The sequence below is a fragment of the Sarcophilus harrisii genome, chromosome 5 (genome assembly GCF_902635505.1).
Source record: "Sarcophilus harrisii chromosome 5, mSarHar1.11, whole genome shotgun sequence".
In the NCBI taxonomy this organism is placed as follows: Eukaryota; Metazoa; Chordata; class Mammalia; order Dasyuromorphia; family Dasyuridae; genus Sarcophilus; species Sarcophilus harrisii.
Genome location: NC_045430.1, coordinates 32,007,070 through 32,026,197, shown reverse-complemented (window position 1 = coordinate 32,026,197; position 19,128 = coordinate 32,007,070). Strand labels below are relative to the sequence as shown.

At 36.2% G+C, this 19,128-nt stretch overlaps 1 protein-coding gene across 3 annotated transcripts in view; it reads left to right on the top strand.

Annotated features, from left to right (window-relative positions):
- The window catches only part of KITLG (KIT ligand), a 119,487-nt gene that overhangs the window by 68,708 nt on the left and 31,651 nt on the right, over positions 1 to 19,128 (top strand). For all 3 annotated transcript variants that reach the window (XM_023504336.2, XM_031938816.1, XM_023504335.2), the window contains exon 3: positions 7,282 to 7,344. In XM_023504336.2, coding sequence (XP_023360104.1) covers positions 7,282 to 7,344 — 63 coding nt within the window. The remainder of the gene's footprint in view (positions 1 to 7,281; positions 7,345 to 19,128) is intronic.

The window sequence follows — 19,128 nt, the reverse complement described above, 5'->3', positions numbered from 1 at the left end:
AAACAATAATTTACAGATTCCCCATTACCAATTCTTTTTCTGTAGCTTTTTTCTTTATTTTTATTACCATGCACTGTTTTAAAAACAAAACCTGCTGCCATCACAAACCCCATCAACGAAAACAAATACATATTCATTATACTCTTCTTTTTCCCTTGTGTCTATTAAAAATTGAACCAGATGATTGGGATGCAGTGGATTTTTAGTTTTCAAATCATGGTTAAGTCGGGTCTAGATTGGCCTGGGATACCAGTAAAACAGCTTGTGTTCAGAATGCATGTCACTTCTTGTCATGTTTATTCATCTGGAATTACTTTAATTTTACGCGGCTTGTTCTTAAAGGAATATAGTGTTGCTGATCTGCTGAGTATCCAATTCCAACTTTCACACCTGCAGAGGCATCTACTGTGTCTCTGCTGCCAGTGCCTACCCCTGAGCGTTGCAAATAAATCAGGGAGTTCCCTTTATTTTTCAAAGGTGGGGATTGGGATTCTGAAGGAGGGGAAAAAGTGATTATACAAACATGGAGAGATGTTTGAAGGAGAAGGGAGAAAAGTAACTAAATATGGGCAAAAAAATAGCATCAAGGTTATCTGTATTAGTGAAAAAATGGAGGGAAAAAGACACATTACCATCTAACTTGATACTACCTTTTCCTCTCTGGTTCCTTATTGCCTCTGAAAATTTTGTTTTTGGCAAGCTTGATGAAGCCAATGAAATCTATATCTGAATAATGTTTTTGCCGGCATAGGATAAAATACAAAGAAAATAAATTATATTGAAGTAATGATCAAAATATTAAAAAATATTTTTAGAAAAGTTCTTGTGCTCTGAAACAAAAGGTAAGCTCCATATTCTGATATTTAAAATCCATCACAGCCTACTTCAACCTACCTAGAATTTAGCACAGTACCTGGAGTATAGGTGCTTAATAAATGATTTTTATTTTATGGATTGATTACCTTTCTTGTTTACCTCACAGCACATCTAGCATATAGTAGGTGCTTAATGAATGCTTATTTATTGATTGGTTGGCTACCTTTCTAGCCTCACATCTTAGCACAATACCTAGCACATGGATGGAATGATCACCTTTCTAGCTTACTTCCCAATTCTGAAAACATAATAGGTGCCTATTGATTGACTGATTACCTTTCTAGCTTATTTCATATGGCTTCTCTTCATGCACTCTATGTTATAACCAAGTTGGGCTATCAATCATGTTCAGATCTCAACATTTCCATCTTTCATCTTAGTGCATTTGTGCACTGTGCCCAGTACATAGGATGCACATTTTCCTTATATGTGCTTCTTAGCATCCTTACTTTATTTTGAGGAAGATTTTTTTCACATTACATCCTCTTGGAAGCCTTCCTCTTTTCATCGGATAAGAAATTGGAGGGGACTTTAGAAGCCAATATATTTAATTCTGTAATTTTTTTTTTTTGGATGAGAAAACCAAAATCCAGAGGGTTTAGAACTTTCCCAATATCACCTCAGTACTCTCACTGCAAATCTATGGTTCTTTCCATTGCATGCTATGATAGCCCTATCCCAATTTGTTAATATTCTTTTTGTGTTCACATTTTCTTATTATATCTTCTTGTTCAGTTATTTCAATTTTATCCAACTCTTTGTGACCTCATTTGGGGGTTTCCTGGAGTGGTTTATGATTTCCTTCTCTAGCTCACTTTACAAATGAGGAAACTGAGGCAAATAGAGTTAAGTGACGTGACCAAGGTCACACAGATAGAATATTTGAGGCTGGATTTGAACTTGTCTTCCTACCTAGCACATGTATACACTCTCACACACATATGTGGAAAATTGTATCAGTATAATCAGTTTACCTCAGTATTTTATTCATTTAAAATCATGATTCTGAGGAGTCTACAGGCTTCCAAGGAGGCTCACGATTCAAAAAATATTAAGAGCTGCTACTGTAGTAGAACATAAGCTTTTCAAGGGGAGAGGAGAGTCTTGTTTTTACTTTTCTTTTTGTATCCCCTGCACTTGGCACATGATAGATGTTCAATGAATGATAGATTAATTGAATTCAGTAAGGGTAATTTCCTTTTTCCCCCTTCTACTTATTCATAATTGGGAAAAAAATCCAAATATTCTTAATTTCCTTTCAGTTCCAACCTTAGTAAATATTATTCTTGGGAGGGTACACTCATTATGTTTTTCTAGGGGATTAGTTTCTTGATCATAAAGAAGAAGCCATCGTGTAGGATTGTAGGTAGATACAGGTAGGTCACATAACTGGCTAAAATGAAGTCAAGAGAGAACAAGGTCATAGTTTGTGAAGAATGCTACTGTGGGGCTCTGAGGAGAACATATTAAAATTCTCTTTTGGAAGTTTTGTGTGTCCTTTGGCAGAAATTGCTTTCCTAACAAATTTTTTTACTATGTTTTATTTTTACCTCACCTAAATGTCTTTTATCTCCCTTTCCCCCTTCTAGAGTCATGACCTAATATGAAAAAAAAAGGAAAAAACTCAGCAAAATGAAACTATTCATTGTAAACAATCTGACATTACATGCACTCTTTCACAACTGTTGGACCCTCAGTCTCATCTATCTTATGTATGAGGAAATTGAGGCTCAAGTAAAGTTATTTGCCTGTAATCTTACAGATAATAAATGTCAGAGGCAGAATTCACACCCAGATGTTCCCTGTAGATATCCAATAACAACCTTTAAGGTATTAGGCCAGTCTCCCATGCTCACTGCCCTGTGTGGTACCACCTTCACCCAGATGTAATGGAAGTACATTCCTAAATGTTGAAATGGAGGGGTTCTAGACTTGGAAACACCTTCATCCAGATGTAATAAAGAACACTCCTAAATGTTTTAAGAGATGGACTTTAATAAATAAATGATCAAAGGATATGAACAGACAATTTTCAGATGATGAAATTAAAGTCATCTATAGTCATATGAAAAAATGTTCTGAATCATTGTTGATTAGAGAAATGCAAATTAAAACAATTCTGAGGTGCCACCTCACACTTCTCTGATTGGCTAAGATGACAGGAAAAGATAATGACAAATGTTGGAGGGATTGTGGGAAAACTGGGATGCTAAAGCATTGTTAGTGAAGTTGTGAAATGATGCAGCCATTCTGGGGAGCAATCTGAAACTATGCCCAAAGGGCTATAAAATTGCACATGCCCTTTGGAAACCATAAAGGAGGGAAAAAGAGCCATATGTGCAAAAAATTTTTGCTCTTTTTGTGGCAGCAAGGAATTGGAAAATAAGTAGATATTCATCAATTGGGGAATGGCTGAATAAGTTGTGGTATATGAAGGTAATGGAATATTATTGCTCTATAAAAAAAAATGATGGACAAGCTGATTTTAGAAAGGCCTGGAAAGATTTACATGAACTGATGCTGAGCAAAACAAGCAGAACCAGATATATATTTTACACAGTAACAGCAAGAATGTGTGATGATCGATTATGAAAGACTTGTTTTTTCTCAGTGATTCAGTGATTCAAAGCAATCCCAATAGACTATGGATAGAAATTTCCATCTGCATCCAGAAAGAGAACTAAGGAGACTAAATGTAAATCAACACATGCTATATTAACTTCTTTTTTCTATTTTTTTTTTATCTCTCCCATGTTTTTTCCCTTTTGCTCTGATTTTTCTCTCCCAGCTTGATTCATAAAACAATGTTTGTTAAAAATAATTTTTTTAAAAAAGAAAAAAGATAAGGAATGGGTTCTACAGCTGGAACCTCCCTTACTGAGACATAATGAAGAACACTCCTAAATTTTCAGAGAGAGAGAGAGAGAGAGAGAGAGAGAGAGGAGAGAAGAGGGGGGAGGAGGAGGGAGAGGTAAAGGAGAAAGGAAGGGAGGGAGGGAAAGAGGGAGAGGGAAAAGGATAAAAAGGGAAGTAAATAATGGCAAAGCCAAGTAGACTAGTCCAAGGCCTAATAGGGCAAAGCCACTTGTTTTACTAACCTGGCATCAGATCAAATGAGCTAATATGAAACTGCCAAAGTTTTCAATGTTCTCAGCTTGAACGGACATTTCATCTCATTTTTATTCTCTCTTTCCTCCTGAACCCTCCCTCCCCCAATCCCCTTCCTTTAGGAAAGGTTTTAATGCCCAAAGCTCTTGCAATAAGTTTGTCTGAAAGTGTATGTTGTTGGCAAGCAACAAAAGCTTGGTGGTTTTTGTTGTTGTTGTTGTTAAATCAGTTTTAAAAAACAAACCAGCAATGTCATGGTGCTGGGGAATGGCTGCAGGATTTGGAGTAAAGTAATCTGGGTTTGCATGTTGTCTACCACTACTACCAGTGCCACCTTAGGAATGTCCCCTACCCACTCTGGGACCGAATTAGGAAATGATGGATTTTTACTAAATGGTTCCTAATATGTTATATGTTATCCCACATATTCTTAATCTCTCTCTCTCTCTCTCTCTCTCTCTCTCTCTCTCTCTCTCTCTCTCCCTTCCCTCCCTCCTTCTCTCTCCTTCCTCTCTTTCTCAGTTCTTTTTGTTTCTTTGTCCCTCCCTCCCTTCTTTCTTTCTTTCTTTCTTTCTTTCTTTCTTTCTTTCTTTCTTTCTTTCTTTCTTTCTTTCTTTCTTTCTTTCTTTCTTTCTTTCTTTCTTTCTCTCTCTCTCTCTCTCTCTCTTTCTTTCTTTCTTTCTTTCTTTCTTTCTTTCTTTCTTTCCTTCTTTCCTTCTTTCCTTCTTTCCTTCTTTCCTTCCTTCCTTCCTTCCTTCCTTCCTTCCTTCCTTCCTTCCTTCCTTCCTTCCTTCCTTCTTTCCTTCCTTCCTTTTCCCCTCCCTTCTTCTCTTCCTCTCTCCTTTTTTCTCCCTCCCTCTTTGTCTTCTTCCCTTCTCCCTACTTTACTCTCTTCTTCTTTCTTATTTTCTTACTCTCTTTTCCTTTCTCTTCCCCCTCCCTTCCTTTCTTCCTTCCTTTTAAAAAATTATTTTGTTATTTACATGTTATTTAGTCCCTGTTATACTATGTGTCCCAATTGAAGCTCCCTTTTCACTTAACAGACAGTGGGGAGAGAGTTAAGCAAAATCAACCAGCACAGTGGATGGGTCTGACAGCTGATATAACATTTCACATCTGTTGCCCCCCTCTCTACCAAGTAGAATAGGAAAAAAAGGTTTGTCTGTCTCTCTGTGGCCAAAATTGATTATTATGTTTAATAAGAGTTCACTTGCCTTTCATCTTTTGTCTTTATATTATTGTTGTCATTATATATCTTAATGGCATCTGGATGGTGGAATAGATAGAATATTGTACTTGGAGTCACGAAGACTTGAATTCATATCCTGCCTCAGATAACTTACTAGCTAGATAACCCTGGGCAAGTCATTTAAGTTCTGTCTGCCTCAGTTTCCTCATTTGTAAAATGTGGATAATAATAGCAGCTACCTACTACAGTTGATGTAAGGATCAAATGAAAGAATATTTATTTATAAATATTTTTGCCCACTTTGCCCACATTAAAGCATTCCAAAAAATGTTAGCCATTATCATTATATTGTCTCCTTGGTTCTTTTTTCTTCCCTGCATCGATTCATTCAAGTCAGATTTTTTCCTTTTCTGACTTAGGCTAAATGAACACAAAAATCAGGAAGGAAAATAATTTTTCATCAACAGCTGGGAATTTTCTGAAAACACCATGCGTTTGGCATGTGGGGTATGAATATGGATCTTTTTAATCTAGCAAATTAAGTCTGGAGAGGTAATTATCAATTTGACTAATATCAAAATGCTTGATGCAACCCAAACCAGTTCAAAGCATCTAGAGTAGACACAATTAACCAATAGGTCAGGTATTTATTAACCACCTGCTATGTGCCAGGTAAAGAGAAGTATGGCCCAGCAGACAATAAACGTGAATATGAGACTTTGGGTAAGATATCTAACCAGGGTTTTTTAAACTTTTTTCACTCATGACTTCTTTTCAACTGAGACATTTTTATGTGATCCCAGGTATATTGATATGTAAAATAGGTATACAAATTAAACATTTACTGTTAACAAATCATAATTTTTGACAGTTATGACTCTGCATAACTCATATGAGGTTATGACCCACATTTTAAGAAGCTTTGATCTAACCAATACACCTAACACCACAAGCCAATGCTAATTTTTTAAAACAACAGATTTATCTTTATTTTATTCAAACCTCTATAAATTTTGGGTTGGAAGGGAAGAAAAAAAGAAAAGTTACATGAGAACTATATTTAAAAGGAATAGTGAAATATACATGGCAGATTTGCAGTTTCATATGTGATCATCTTGTTTATTGTGTTATTTTACTGTGTTATGGAAATGCTTGCTTTATTCCCTAAATTAAAAATAAAATAAATTTACAAATATTAATTTAATTTTAAAAAATAAGTTGAGCAGTCAAGAAGTCCTGGATTCAAATCTTTCACTTGAAATATAGTATGTTGGTGAATTTTGGCAAGTCAATGCTCTGAACCATTCTTTTGAATCTATATATAAGTGTCAGAGCAGGACCTTCCAAACCAGGAAAGTCACAGATCTTATGAAAGAAGAAGATAACAGAAACAATTTAAGAAAATTTTATTTTAATGCTCTAGTAGAGGAACAGAGTAGAAAAATGGGATGCTGATGAATGTCCACTTTTCTTTTTACTGGAAATTAAGTATCCAGCCCTCCAAATGGATGATAACATTTAAATTAATTTCTTTCCTACTATCTTCATACTCAATTCTATTGAATGAAACTTAAATTATTGGGGTGATTAAGTTCTCTCCCCGCCCCCCTTTTTTTTGCTTTCTTCCCCTGCCCCTTTTCCTTCCCCACAACTTTGTACTTTCCTGGCTCAACAATACCTTGTGTTTATTGTGTGGGTACAATGTTTCTCCTGGTAAACTTCTCTTAAGGGTAGGGCTTCTTCCCTTTTGCCTTTGTATTCCCAGTGTCTAATACAGATAAATAGTGAGTCCTCTGAAGTGGTCATGTGTATTCAAACTGGTACTGTTTGAAGTGATTATTGTATAAAACATGGCCACTGGTTTCAGCCCACTGGAAACATGCAGTACAAATTCAAATAATGGGACTACTTCAGGGATTCAAATGCTTGTTGGTTGATTGATTGAATATCATATTCCATCCGGAGGAAAATATCACAAATCAATAGTAAGATTTTTTCAATGTTGGGTTTCTCTTGATATTGTTCAAGTTGAGATGACTAAATAAAGAGTATGACTTTTCTTATGGTATTTCTTTTCTTTTTTCTTTTTCTTTTGTCTCTGTTTGCAGGTGGCAAATCTTCCGAATGACTATATGATAAATCTTAAGTATGTCCCTGGGATGGAACTCTTGGTATGTATTCATTACATGTTATCTTAACAGCAGTCACTAGAAGTGAAGTGTTTAGTCATTTCCTGCTGTAAAAGTCTCTGTAACTGAGATTTTTGCTAATTTTCAGAAATTTAATGGAACAGATTTTGCAAATTTATTTCTCCTTTCCTTCATTTATTGGCATTTATTTATTTGTACATTTATTTGTCCATTCATTCATTTACCTAGTGTCTTTTCCTAAACTTCCTTTATTTAACAGTGTCTAGATATTGTGACAATGAATAGAGAGCTGCTTTCAAGATCCAGGAAGACCAGGTGCTAGTCTGTGACACTGGGCAAGTCCCATAAACTCTAAGTGCTAGTGCTTTAAAGGCTAGGGCTTCTTAAACTTTTTTCACTAATGATCTCTTTTTACCTAAGAAATTTTTAAATGACTCTGGGTATGTAGGTTATATAAAACAAGTATATAAATCAAACATTTAATGATCAAAAATCATAAATTTATTTCTAACCAATTCTTTGGCATACCTACACTTTATCATTTATTAAAAATGAAGGTAGATTTATATACTAATGAGATGGATATGCTTGTTTATTTTTACATAAAGAATTAAAATCTTGGTGGAACATTTGATATCCTTTACTATTGCCCAATTTTCCATAACCTCCATGTTCAGTTACATGATCTCATGATTGAGACACATAACTTAAGAAGGTTTGCTCTAGGTAACTCTGAGTTGCCAAAATAGCTTTGTATGAAAATTATAAATGGGAATAAGCATTTGTTAAGCATCCATTATGTGTTAGTATAATGGGAGACCAGGTTTGATTAGATAAGAATTATCTGGATATTGGACTGGTTTCTCAAAGGAAAAGGCTTTATTGTCACATAAAGCAAGATGGGATCAAGCAGCATCAGGGGACTAGTTGGATGGGTATGTTATGGGGAAAGATGGTGGGGTGAAGAGAGAGAAGAGGTGATGTTTACTCTATGCTTAATGATTAGATCCTCTCCAGAGAGATGTTTACTTCTTAACCATTGGCTGAATTTTGAGAAAAACAAGGAATAGAAACATGTAGCAAGATCCAAACTTTCTGGTATCCTGTCTTCTAGGACACAAGCTCCTTGCACTTGGGTTTATGGTTAACCATGTCCTGTTTACTACAACCCAAGCCCCCTACACCTGTCCTGGTGGGCAACAATAACTGGTTTTTCTTCACCTGCTCCTAATTACAAACAGATGCTTTGCTGGAGCCCACTTCATTAGGACAGCTCCATTCCAAATGTTTACGTGAACTATTTGTGCCTGACCTGTGATAAAGCCTTCAAAGATTGTATTAGTCTGATCAGTCACAATTGGACACACTGTACCTTGCCACTTTGAGAATAAAAGACAATGACCAACAAATTAGGAATTAGAAATTGTGAAACTAAACACATTTTATAATATTAATTTACTTGATCTTGCAACCATCAAACCCCAAGATGTAGGTACTCCTATGTTTATCATTTTACAGTTAAGGAAATTGAGGCAGACTGAAATTAAGTGATTTGTCCAGGGCCAGATACGAACTCAGTCCTTCCTGATTCTGTCCACTGTACTCTTAACTCACTCTATAAAGCTCCCTAAATGAAATTACAAGTCTGTTCTCTCTCCCTATCCTGTATGTACTCTCATGTCATGAATACAACAGAATTATTTTACAGAGTAATGAATTACCTTCCCAAAGCAAATTCAGGTGGGGGCAGGGGGAGATACAATTTATGAGTTTAAAATTCTAGAAAATTTTTTCCCATCTTTCAAGTGCAAAATTTTTATAAAATCTGATTCCCAATGTGATTTTCAGAAACTATCTGTCTTTGAAATGTGATTAGCATTACTGCATATGTTTTCATTTTTTAAGGCATTCTCATAAGCAGATGGTTATGCTTTCCAGTTTGTTTAGCGTCCCATTTAATTACTGAAACAAAGAAATATTTCTACACCCCCCACCTTCCCTCAGCTAACACACATGCTATATAGTTGGTCTTATTCATGGATTGGTCATTTTCCTTTAGTTAAACACATTAATTCATTCAACAAGCACTTACTGAACATCTTTTATAGCCCATTCCTTGGTTCATATGGAATTATTTTCCACTTATTCTCACCCCCAACCTGTTCTTATCTACCTTAGTGTTTAATAAATGCTTGTTAGTAATAAATGAAAAATTTGAACGTTATTATCTTGATTTGAACTTTATCTTTGAATGACTTAATTAAAACTTGTGCCACTTGCTGAATACCCTCTCCCCCCTCCAAAAAAAAAAAATGCTTGCAAGGCAGTCATTTCCAGATAATCTCAAGTATCAAATCTCCGGGAAAAGAACCATTTATTTTTCATGATGGACATTTTTTGAATGATCTTTGTAATGGTTCTGAGGACTCTGATGGCAGAGGCCATAGAGGTCTCTTTTGCTACTTGGAATTGATCTTAATCCTTTCCCAGCCTTGTATCTTTGCAATTATTTCTGTCTGTGATTGCATAATTTTGGAATTTTCCTTTTTAACCCCAGTTAGATAATGACCCTTTCCTCTGTCATGACTAGGGAAGGGTTAACAATTATCCATAATTAATTATACAGTTCTTCTGCATTGGTTATGTAATTTTTAATCCCCATTGGACTATTTTTTGATTGGCGTAGAATTTGTGCTGAATCATGTTACTTGAAATATTATTAAAACATTTCATACCTGCAGTTTACCACTTGATTATCTAAGTTATGCTGAGTTGGTTCTTCCCTCCCTTCCCTGCTCCCTTCCCATCTTCCATCCTCCTTTCCTCCCTCCCTCCCTCTTTCCTTCTTTCCTTCTTTCCTTTTTCCCCTTCCTTTCTTCCCTCCTTTCCTTCCTTCCTTTCTTCCCTCCTTTCCTTCCTTCCTTTCTCTATTCCCCTTTTCCTTCTTCCCTCTCTCCTTCTCTCCATTTTTTTTCTTTTGATCATTTCCAAGTTGGTAAATGTTGTAGTGAAATTTGTTCTCTTATGGATCCAAGATTTGGGGACTCCTAGAGCTCCAAGTTTGACTGTGTAACTAGTGTAGCACATGTTCCTGCTTTGTGTCTGTTACCTAAAAACAATATCAATTAATCTATTAGTGGAAAGTGTGTTGATTTGTTCCATGGTTAACTCTGTATCCTGAGAAGTGTCATCTAGACTGAAATGAACCATTACTTTAAATTCTTTTGAGAGTTTTAAGTAACTTTAAGGAACTATTTAGGATCCTGGACAAGTAATGTAGACCTAGCAGCCTGGAAGTGGTAATTGAATTCATGTGTGCTGATCATACTTCCTTTGACATTGGCTGTGGTTGGTGGTAAACCAACCACCAAAGTGGTAATTAGTGGGATGCTGGTGTTATAGCAGAGAACAAACTATTCCGTAAGACTGAAAGCTGGAATAAAAGGGTAGGTGACTCTTCCCTTTGTTTCAGAATATTAGCACTTGTCATGCTCCTGAGATTTTCTATAGCCTCCCTATCAAAAAACTACTCATGGATACCGTTCTCTCAGAGTACAAGTGTTCAGCTGGAAAGACAATTGAATTAGAAGTTAGGAGATTGAGTGATTTTGTGATCTGGGGGAAGTCCCCTCTTTATAACCCTTAATCTCAGTATACTGAGATTCTATAAAATGGGGAAGGGAGGGCTCAAAACAGGTTTTTAAGGAAAAGCCTGAATTCTAACAACCCAATCCCTGGGAGGACAACCTTAGAAACACTTCTTGCAAATGATCTGTCAGAATACTACTCCCAAATAACAGGGTGTGAGCATCCTGTTAATATAAAACATCTGTGTTTAAACCTAACTGTAATTACTAGTCCTATTTAAATGATTATGAACCATAATGCTGCCAGAAAGCTAATGGTTTCCTTTAACTTTTTCAAGGGTTTTCTTTTTTTTTTTTTCTTTTTATAGTCAGCTTCTTATGAGAACATAAGGAAGAAAATGTGAATTGATGGCCAGTACTCTGAACAGTAGGCACTTGAGAGATAATTATTTGGTCATAGTAATAGTTATTTGTGTGACATACATCTGGATTTCTTCCATTAGTTGTCATATCATTTCAAAGTCTTGAGGGCTCTCAGAAGTTGATTCTCCCTTATTTGAGCACTCAAAGATTCCTTATTAATTTAATTGAACCAAGCTCTAAGGGAATTTGAAAAATAGAAGTAAAAGAAAGTTGGATCAAAAATAACATAGGAAATACTTTTATTTGTAAAGCTACTGGATCTTCTGTTCACATGGTCACTGCCTCACTAAAAAACAAATCATTTCATTATTTGAGGCCTCATTTTTTTTTTCTTTTGGGAAAATGGGGAGAGAGGAATTAGATGACTTCTAAGCTAAATCTAGAGACTATTAGGTGGCTCAATGATTAGAGTGCTTTATCTGGAGTCAGGAAGATTTGAGTTCAAATGTGACCTCAAACACTTAGTAGCTGTGTGACCCTGCACAAGTCACTTAGCCTATATTTGGCTAGAAAGCAGCTAGCTGTCTTAGTGGATAGAGTGCTGAATCTGTAGTCATAAAGACTTGAGTTCAAATTAAGCCTTAGACAATTAATGGCAAGTCATTTAACTTCTATTTGCTTAATCCACTGAATGAAGAAATGTCAAATCACTTCAGTTTCTTTGACAAAAAAAAAATCTCATGGACAACATTGGAGTGCTACTAATCATGGGGTCACAGAGATAGATTTAAACAACAAGAACAAGCTCTAAATCCATGACCTATGACTTGGTACCTCAATTCTTGGCTGCTGGGAAAGTTTGTTAGCTTTTATTCCTGCTGCTAATCTCCCTTACCTCAAATCTTCTTAAAACAACATTTTCAACATGTAGTTATCTAGTTTGGGAATCTGTATTGGTTTTCCATCATCTAGAGGATAGAAATCCAAAATCAGTCAAATCAATTCAATGCTCTCAATAATCTGATCCCATCCTAATTCTCATCTCTTACCCTTGGCCATCCCAAAACCCTCCACTCCATAGTAGTGTTTTAACTATTGTTCAGATATCCTTTCCTTGATCCCAGTTCTATTTGTTCTGGTCTGGAATATCTTGTCTAGATTCTCTCATAGATTCTTTGAATTCATTTCTATAGCTACAGAACTCGGGGATTATCTCTTGCTCATAAACTTAAAATTCATTTCTACCAGAAAGCTCAGAGTCAACCCTTGAGTTCATATGGTGTTCATGACTCACCAGTCATATGCTGCCTTATGTAGTTACTTGTTTGTTAATGGATGAAATGCCCATTTAAATGGTAAAAAGAAAATAAATAGCTTCTAGGAGACATTGAGACTGGTAGATGTCAAATATTCCAATCATCCTTGTGGACTGACTTACTGATTTAAACATTCATACTAAATTTAATCTCAATGTGAAGCTAAAAAGGTTGGGGGAAGGGAACTGGATTTTCTGTAGAGGGACCCAGGTTGAAAACAGAACAGGTCAAAACTCCTGAGCCTATCAATAATGGGATTGAGCCTTTGAGAAGCCCCTGCACTTTCAGCTCAGATAAGATGGGGAGATGGACATTTAAAACAAGGATGTGTAGGTGAGAGACCTAGATTTAAATCCTAGTTCTCTACCCTAGCTATCTGATGCTTCATCTGTAAAAGAGGGATAAACTTCTGTTAACTTTCCCAGATTAATTTCTTGTTATTTCCCTATCATTCACACCATAGTCCAGTCAAACTGACCTATGTGACTGTCTCTTCCTTGGACATAACATTTCTTCTGTTTGCCTTTGAATACATCCCTATGCTTGGAATGCATTCTTTCCTTACCTTGGCTTTTGAGAATTTCCAACTTCTTTCAAACTCAGGGAATACCTTTTGTTAAAATCTTTCTTAATCTGCACCTCCTCTGCCCATCAGTTGATACAGTTCTCTCCTTCTTTGAATTTTCTTGTATTTAGACACACACACACACACACACACTCTTCCAGTAAAGTATAAGCTCTTTGAGGATAGGCACTATTTTACCTTTACTTTTGGAATCCCAGCACCTACCATGATGCCTTGAACTTGATAGTTGCTTAATAAATGCTTGTGTGATGATCTAAGACAATTCTGAAGGACTTAAGATGAAAAATGTTTTCCATCTCCAAACAACTGATAGAGTGAATGCAGGTCAAAGCATACTTTTTTTTAAAAAAACATTTTCTTATGTTTTTGTTTGTTTTCTTTCACAACATAACTAATGTGGAAATATGTCTTGCATGACCACACATGTATAACCTATACCAAATTGATTGATTTCTCAATGAGGGAAGGAGGTAAAGGCAGGAGAGAGAATTTGTGACTCAGAAAGGGAAATGTTAAGGAAAAAATGTTATATATAATGGGAGGGAATAAAATTAATTAAAAATGTGTAACTAGATTGGGCTACTTAATTCATTAGATTGTAGTAAGGAAAAGTACTTTGCAAACCTCAAAGTCCTATAAAAATGTAGATTACTGTTGTGCCTTTATGTGTTGTTACTGATTACCCCTTTCAGTCATGTCCCATTTGGCATTTTCTTGGTAAAAATACTGGAGTGTTTTGCCTTTTGCTTCTCTAGGTTATTTTACAGATGAGAAAACTGAGGCAAACAGGGTTAAGTGACTTGCTGTGTGTGCAAACAGGATTAAGTGTGACTTGGGTCACACAGTAAGTGTCTGAGATTGGATTTAAATTTATGAAGATGAATCTTCCCAACTCCAGGCACTCTCTTCATTTTGCTACCTATACTTTAATTCTTTTGTTTCTTCCATAATACCTAGGATGCTGCCACGGACAGTATAAATGACCACTCATAATGATTATTGACTTACACTGACCTCTTTGTCCTTACAAGTAAAGACATTCCCATATTAGAGATTAATGCAGTGAAGTTCGTGAGTATTAACTGCTTGCTCAGTCATATAGATCTTCAGTAGTGATTTCAACTCAGTTTCTGGTTCCAAGTCCATTGTTCTTTCCTCTGAGTAATAATTGGAGATTGTGTCATATCTATCTTCATCTCCACCGTGCTAGTATAGTTTCTTGATAGAGACAGTTAATAATTTTCATTTGAACTGAGGGGGGGGGGAAGCATTATAATATAGAAAAAATACTGGGGCTGAAACTCAGTGTTGTCATTTACTTCTCATAGTACATTGGACAAGTCACTGGATTCCTCTGGGCCTCATGAGATTAGTTCAAGACAAGAGGGTTTCCTCACCATGTCTTGCCATGTAAGGCTCAGATCCAATCCTCCAAACTTATTGTTTGAAGGTCAGCACATTTTGTAATGTGTTCCTGGACCACAGACAGGATTCAATATATTGATTCAAATTCCATATTCTTTAATTCATTACAACTTAAATTTGAACAACTCTAATGTTTCCATTTTATTTTATTTTCAATTTTTAATATCTCCATTACAGAAAAAAAAAAAAAAAAAACTCTGATAGGTTGATAACATGCAGTAAAAAAAGAATTGGACTTGGCTTCCTGAGACTCTAATTAAGTCTTGGTTTGGTTGATTATTCCCTGTGTGACTTTGGGGGAAGTCTTTTACCCTGTCTGGGCCTCAGTTTCTTAAACTGTTAAATGAGGTCATTAGACTAAATACTCTCTGGGGTCCTTTTCACCTCTATATGTGTGATACTATTCTTGGTAGAACTGTTGTACATTCGACCGTCATGACCCAAAAATATTATTTAGGGAGAAGATGAAAATAAATCCTTACATAACCTAGATATCCCAAAGGAAATGATATCTTCCGAATGGAGGTACCAACTCAGGGATGGGATTTAGAGAATGCTAGGATTTCCAGAATGCTGTTATTTGAATAATTTGTATTATGATATAGAGGGACATGGAGAGAGAAGATTGTGTATCCAAAATATTCATCAGCTTAATGAGCAAGCAATTAATAATCAAACAAACTCAAGATTATTTGTGGAAATTTTAAGGATTGTAGCCACAGAGTAAAAGGAGATCTCAGAAGCCCTTGAAACCAACCTCTCCATCCTACAATTGGTAATGTGAGATCCAAGAATGTCCTCCCTAATATGATAGAGGATACAAATATCCAAATATAAGGAGAAATTTGAACTCAGGTCCTTTGACTCTGAAGCCAATGTTCATTTAGATGGTGGGATGGCTGTTCATCTAGATGGTACAGTAGATAAATCCCTGGTCTTAGAGTCAAGAAGACCTGAGTTTAAATATAGCCTTAGACGCTTAACTAGCTATGTCATCCTGGATAAACTGTTTAACTCTGTTTACCTCAGTTTTCTCATCTGTAAAATGAACTAAAAGAAATGGCAAATCACTCCAATATTTTTGCCAAGAAAACCCCAAATGGGTCACAAAGAGTCAGTTATGACTGAAACAATTGAACAACAATACACTGACTCTATTATTAGCTAGTTTTTGATGCTATACTTTTTTTTTTCCTGAGACAATTGGGATTAAGTGATTTGTCCAGGGTCATCCAGCTAGGAAGTATCTGAGGGCAGATTTGAACTCAGCTTCTCTTGACTACAAGGTTGGTGCTCTATCCACTGTGCCACCTAGATGCTTCAATGCTTTACTTTCTTGGTGCCCTTACTCTGAACAAGCATAGGTTAATGGAAATAGGACCAAGGGAACCAGTTCTATTATCTGAATGCCCTCTTAATGAAGGATCGGGATTTGTATATCTACTCCTTTCATAGGGTGAGATAGACATATAGACAAATCATTGGGAAATGAATGTCTCTCATCTTTCCATGTCATCTAATTTGGCTATTTTTGCATTAGTAATGAATGAGTAGGAAAAAAAAAAACACTGAGTGTAAGGAAGCTGGGACACTGGACTTGGCTTTCTTACCCAGTTGTGACCTTGAGCCAGTCATAGGGTCTGTGCTTTTTAATCTCTAAAACAGCAGCATTTCAATTTGTGTCTCAGGACCCTTTTATACTCTTAAATCATTGAAGACCTAAAGAACCGTTTTTTAATGTGGAATATATCAAAATATACCATATTAGAAAGTAAAACTGATATATTTTAAAAATTCATTTAAGAATAACTAATCCATCACCGGTTAACATAAACAACACATTTCTATGAAAAATAACTTTTCTAAAGCCAAAAAAATAGTGAAAAGAGTGACATTGCCCTACATATTTTTGAAATCTCTTTAATATCTGCCTTATTAGAAGACAGTTGGATTCTCATCTGCTTCTGCCTTCAATCTGTTGTGATATATTGACTTGGTTGAAGTAAATGAAAAAAAAAATCTGGTCTCCCCCAGATAGATAGTTAGAAGGGGGCAGGGCAGAATCATTTTTAAAGGGAAATAACATTTTAGCATTATTATAAAAAGGTATTGGGGCAGCTAGGTAGCATAATGGATGAAGCATCAGCCCTAGAGTCAGGAGGACCTGAGTTTAGATGCCATCTCAGACTTGACACTTAGCTATGTGACTTTGGGCAAGTCACTTAAATTCGCCAAAAAAAAGCGGCAATTTGGGTGAAGTAGAGGGCATAGCCTAAAGTTGGAAAGACCCATGTTTGTGAGATCAGATCTAGTCTTAGATGTTTATTAGCTATTTAATCCTGGTAAAGTTACTTAACCAGTTTGCCTCAGTTTCTTCATATGTAAAATGAATCAGAATATCTTTGCCAGAAAAAAAAAAAATCCTAAATGGGATCTCAGAATCAGACAAGACTGAAAAAAAATTATCATGAAAGTAGTTTTGACCTTGGAAACCTGAAAAGGTCTCAGGGACATCCAAAGTCTTTGGACTCTTCTTTTTCCTCCATAAAGAATCCTTTTAGATCCTAGGATAGTACAGTCTTATAGTTCTTGGCTCCTTCCAGTATTGAAGCACTGGGGAGAAATTATAAATGCAAGATAAGAGTGTAGAGTGTGTGACATGCCCTGGGCATTCCCATTCCTCCTGCCGGCAATTCAGATGCTTAGTGTGTATAAAACAAAAATAAAAACAAGCAGAAGACAAACCGTCAAACAAAGCACTGAGCTTTAATAGTTAGATTCAGTAGATTAGAAGCTTTGAGTCATACTTGAAAAATCTTCACCATTGCGAAAGACCACACAGTGAATGAGCTGGGGCTCCTGGGCTTTTGGTACTTGAACCTATAGTCAAGCAAGTTAGATTAATTGAACTGCCTATTTATCTTTACTAGCAGTGTTCATTATGAAGAAAGCACTTTTGAATTGTCCAAGGAGATCAGTTGTCCAAGTCCCATTCACTAGTGGGCTTCCACGGAGGCTTTTTCCACTATTGTGAAAAGATAACTGGACCTGGCCTTAAGTTCTAGCAATGTTAATGGAAATGAGACTGAGAAGATCCTTTCTGTTAAGTGGAGGTCATCTTAGTGAAAGATCAGGGTTCATGTAATTGCATGTCCCATGGGATACGAAAGTCACACAGTCAGGCCACAGTGAAATAAATATCTCTCATCTTTCCGTCCTATTTAATTTGACTATTTTTGTATTGCATTGTGTTTTGTATTTTTGTAATGAGCAGGGAGTGAGGGAGGAGGGAAGGGGAGAAGGGAATTGATCTCTAAAAGTTTGTTGAGTGACCTTAGGCAAATCAAATAATATCTCTTTAGCATTGCTGTGTTCCTCTTCTGGATCTCTACTTTCACAGATATGCACGTTCCCTCTTATGCTGCAGGATAATAATCTCTTTACATTACTATGATATTAATACTTCATTGTCCAGTGGCCACCCTTAAGGAAGGAGGTGAGCTCTGAAATGAACTAATCTGGCTCCTAGGTAGCCTGCAAACAAAACTGTACAGATAGGAGATAGTCTACTTGTCTTGGTGATATAATTTCATTCATTCTCTGATAGTGCTTTCCTCCCTCTCTATCTTCAATCTCTTCCTTTCTATAGGTTTCTTATTCTGATCCTTGAAACTTGCCCAGGTGTTATCCTAAAGAAAGCAAAACAAAACACAATACAATTCTCCCATGACCCTGCTGCCAGCTCAAGCTATTATCACTCGAAAACTCTGTGAACTGAGGATGTTACTGCTTGCATTTGACACCACCCATTCATTACTTAACATCCCCTGAAATCTGGCTGCCGTCCTCCTTGTAAAAAATGCTTCTTGGAATTTATTGACTTATTTTAAAGAACAGCTTTCTCTCCTCTTCTTCCTCCTTTCTCCTCTTTTTTCCTCCTCTTCCTTTTACTTTTCTCCCCTCTCTTCCTCTTCTTCTATTAGGATTAAGTGATTTGCCCAGGGTCACTTAGATAATAAATGTCTGAGACTGAGATTGAATTTAGATCCAAATGAGATGTTTCTGTTCAGCTCCCCTTTCCCTTCCTCATTCCTATTTGTTAGCACTTTCTAGGACTCAAAATTACAATTTGACTTTGCCTTTTACTAATCCCTTCTTCCCCAATAAAAAGTCTTCTCTTTGACATCAGAGTCTAGTTCATGCTTTGTATTTGTATCCTCAGCACCTATAACAATGCCTTGAACTTAATAAATGTTTGTAAAATTCTTTTTTAGGGGGAGGGGTAGAATTGAATTGAATTCTCTCTAAGGCCATCAATTCACTCCAGTTAACAAATTAGCACCTTAATCTTTGTATTCTTGGTTCACATTCTCCTTGACTTTTCTACTCCATTTGGCATTATTGATTTGTTGTTGTCCCTCCTTCGTTCTGGAAGAAGATCAATGACATCATGAAGGTGATGTCTTGACTTGCAAGTGATTTGGATTAAGGAAGACAGAGTTCTGCAAAGTCATCAGCTTCACCCTCT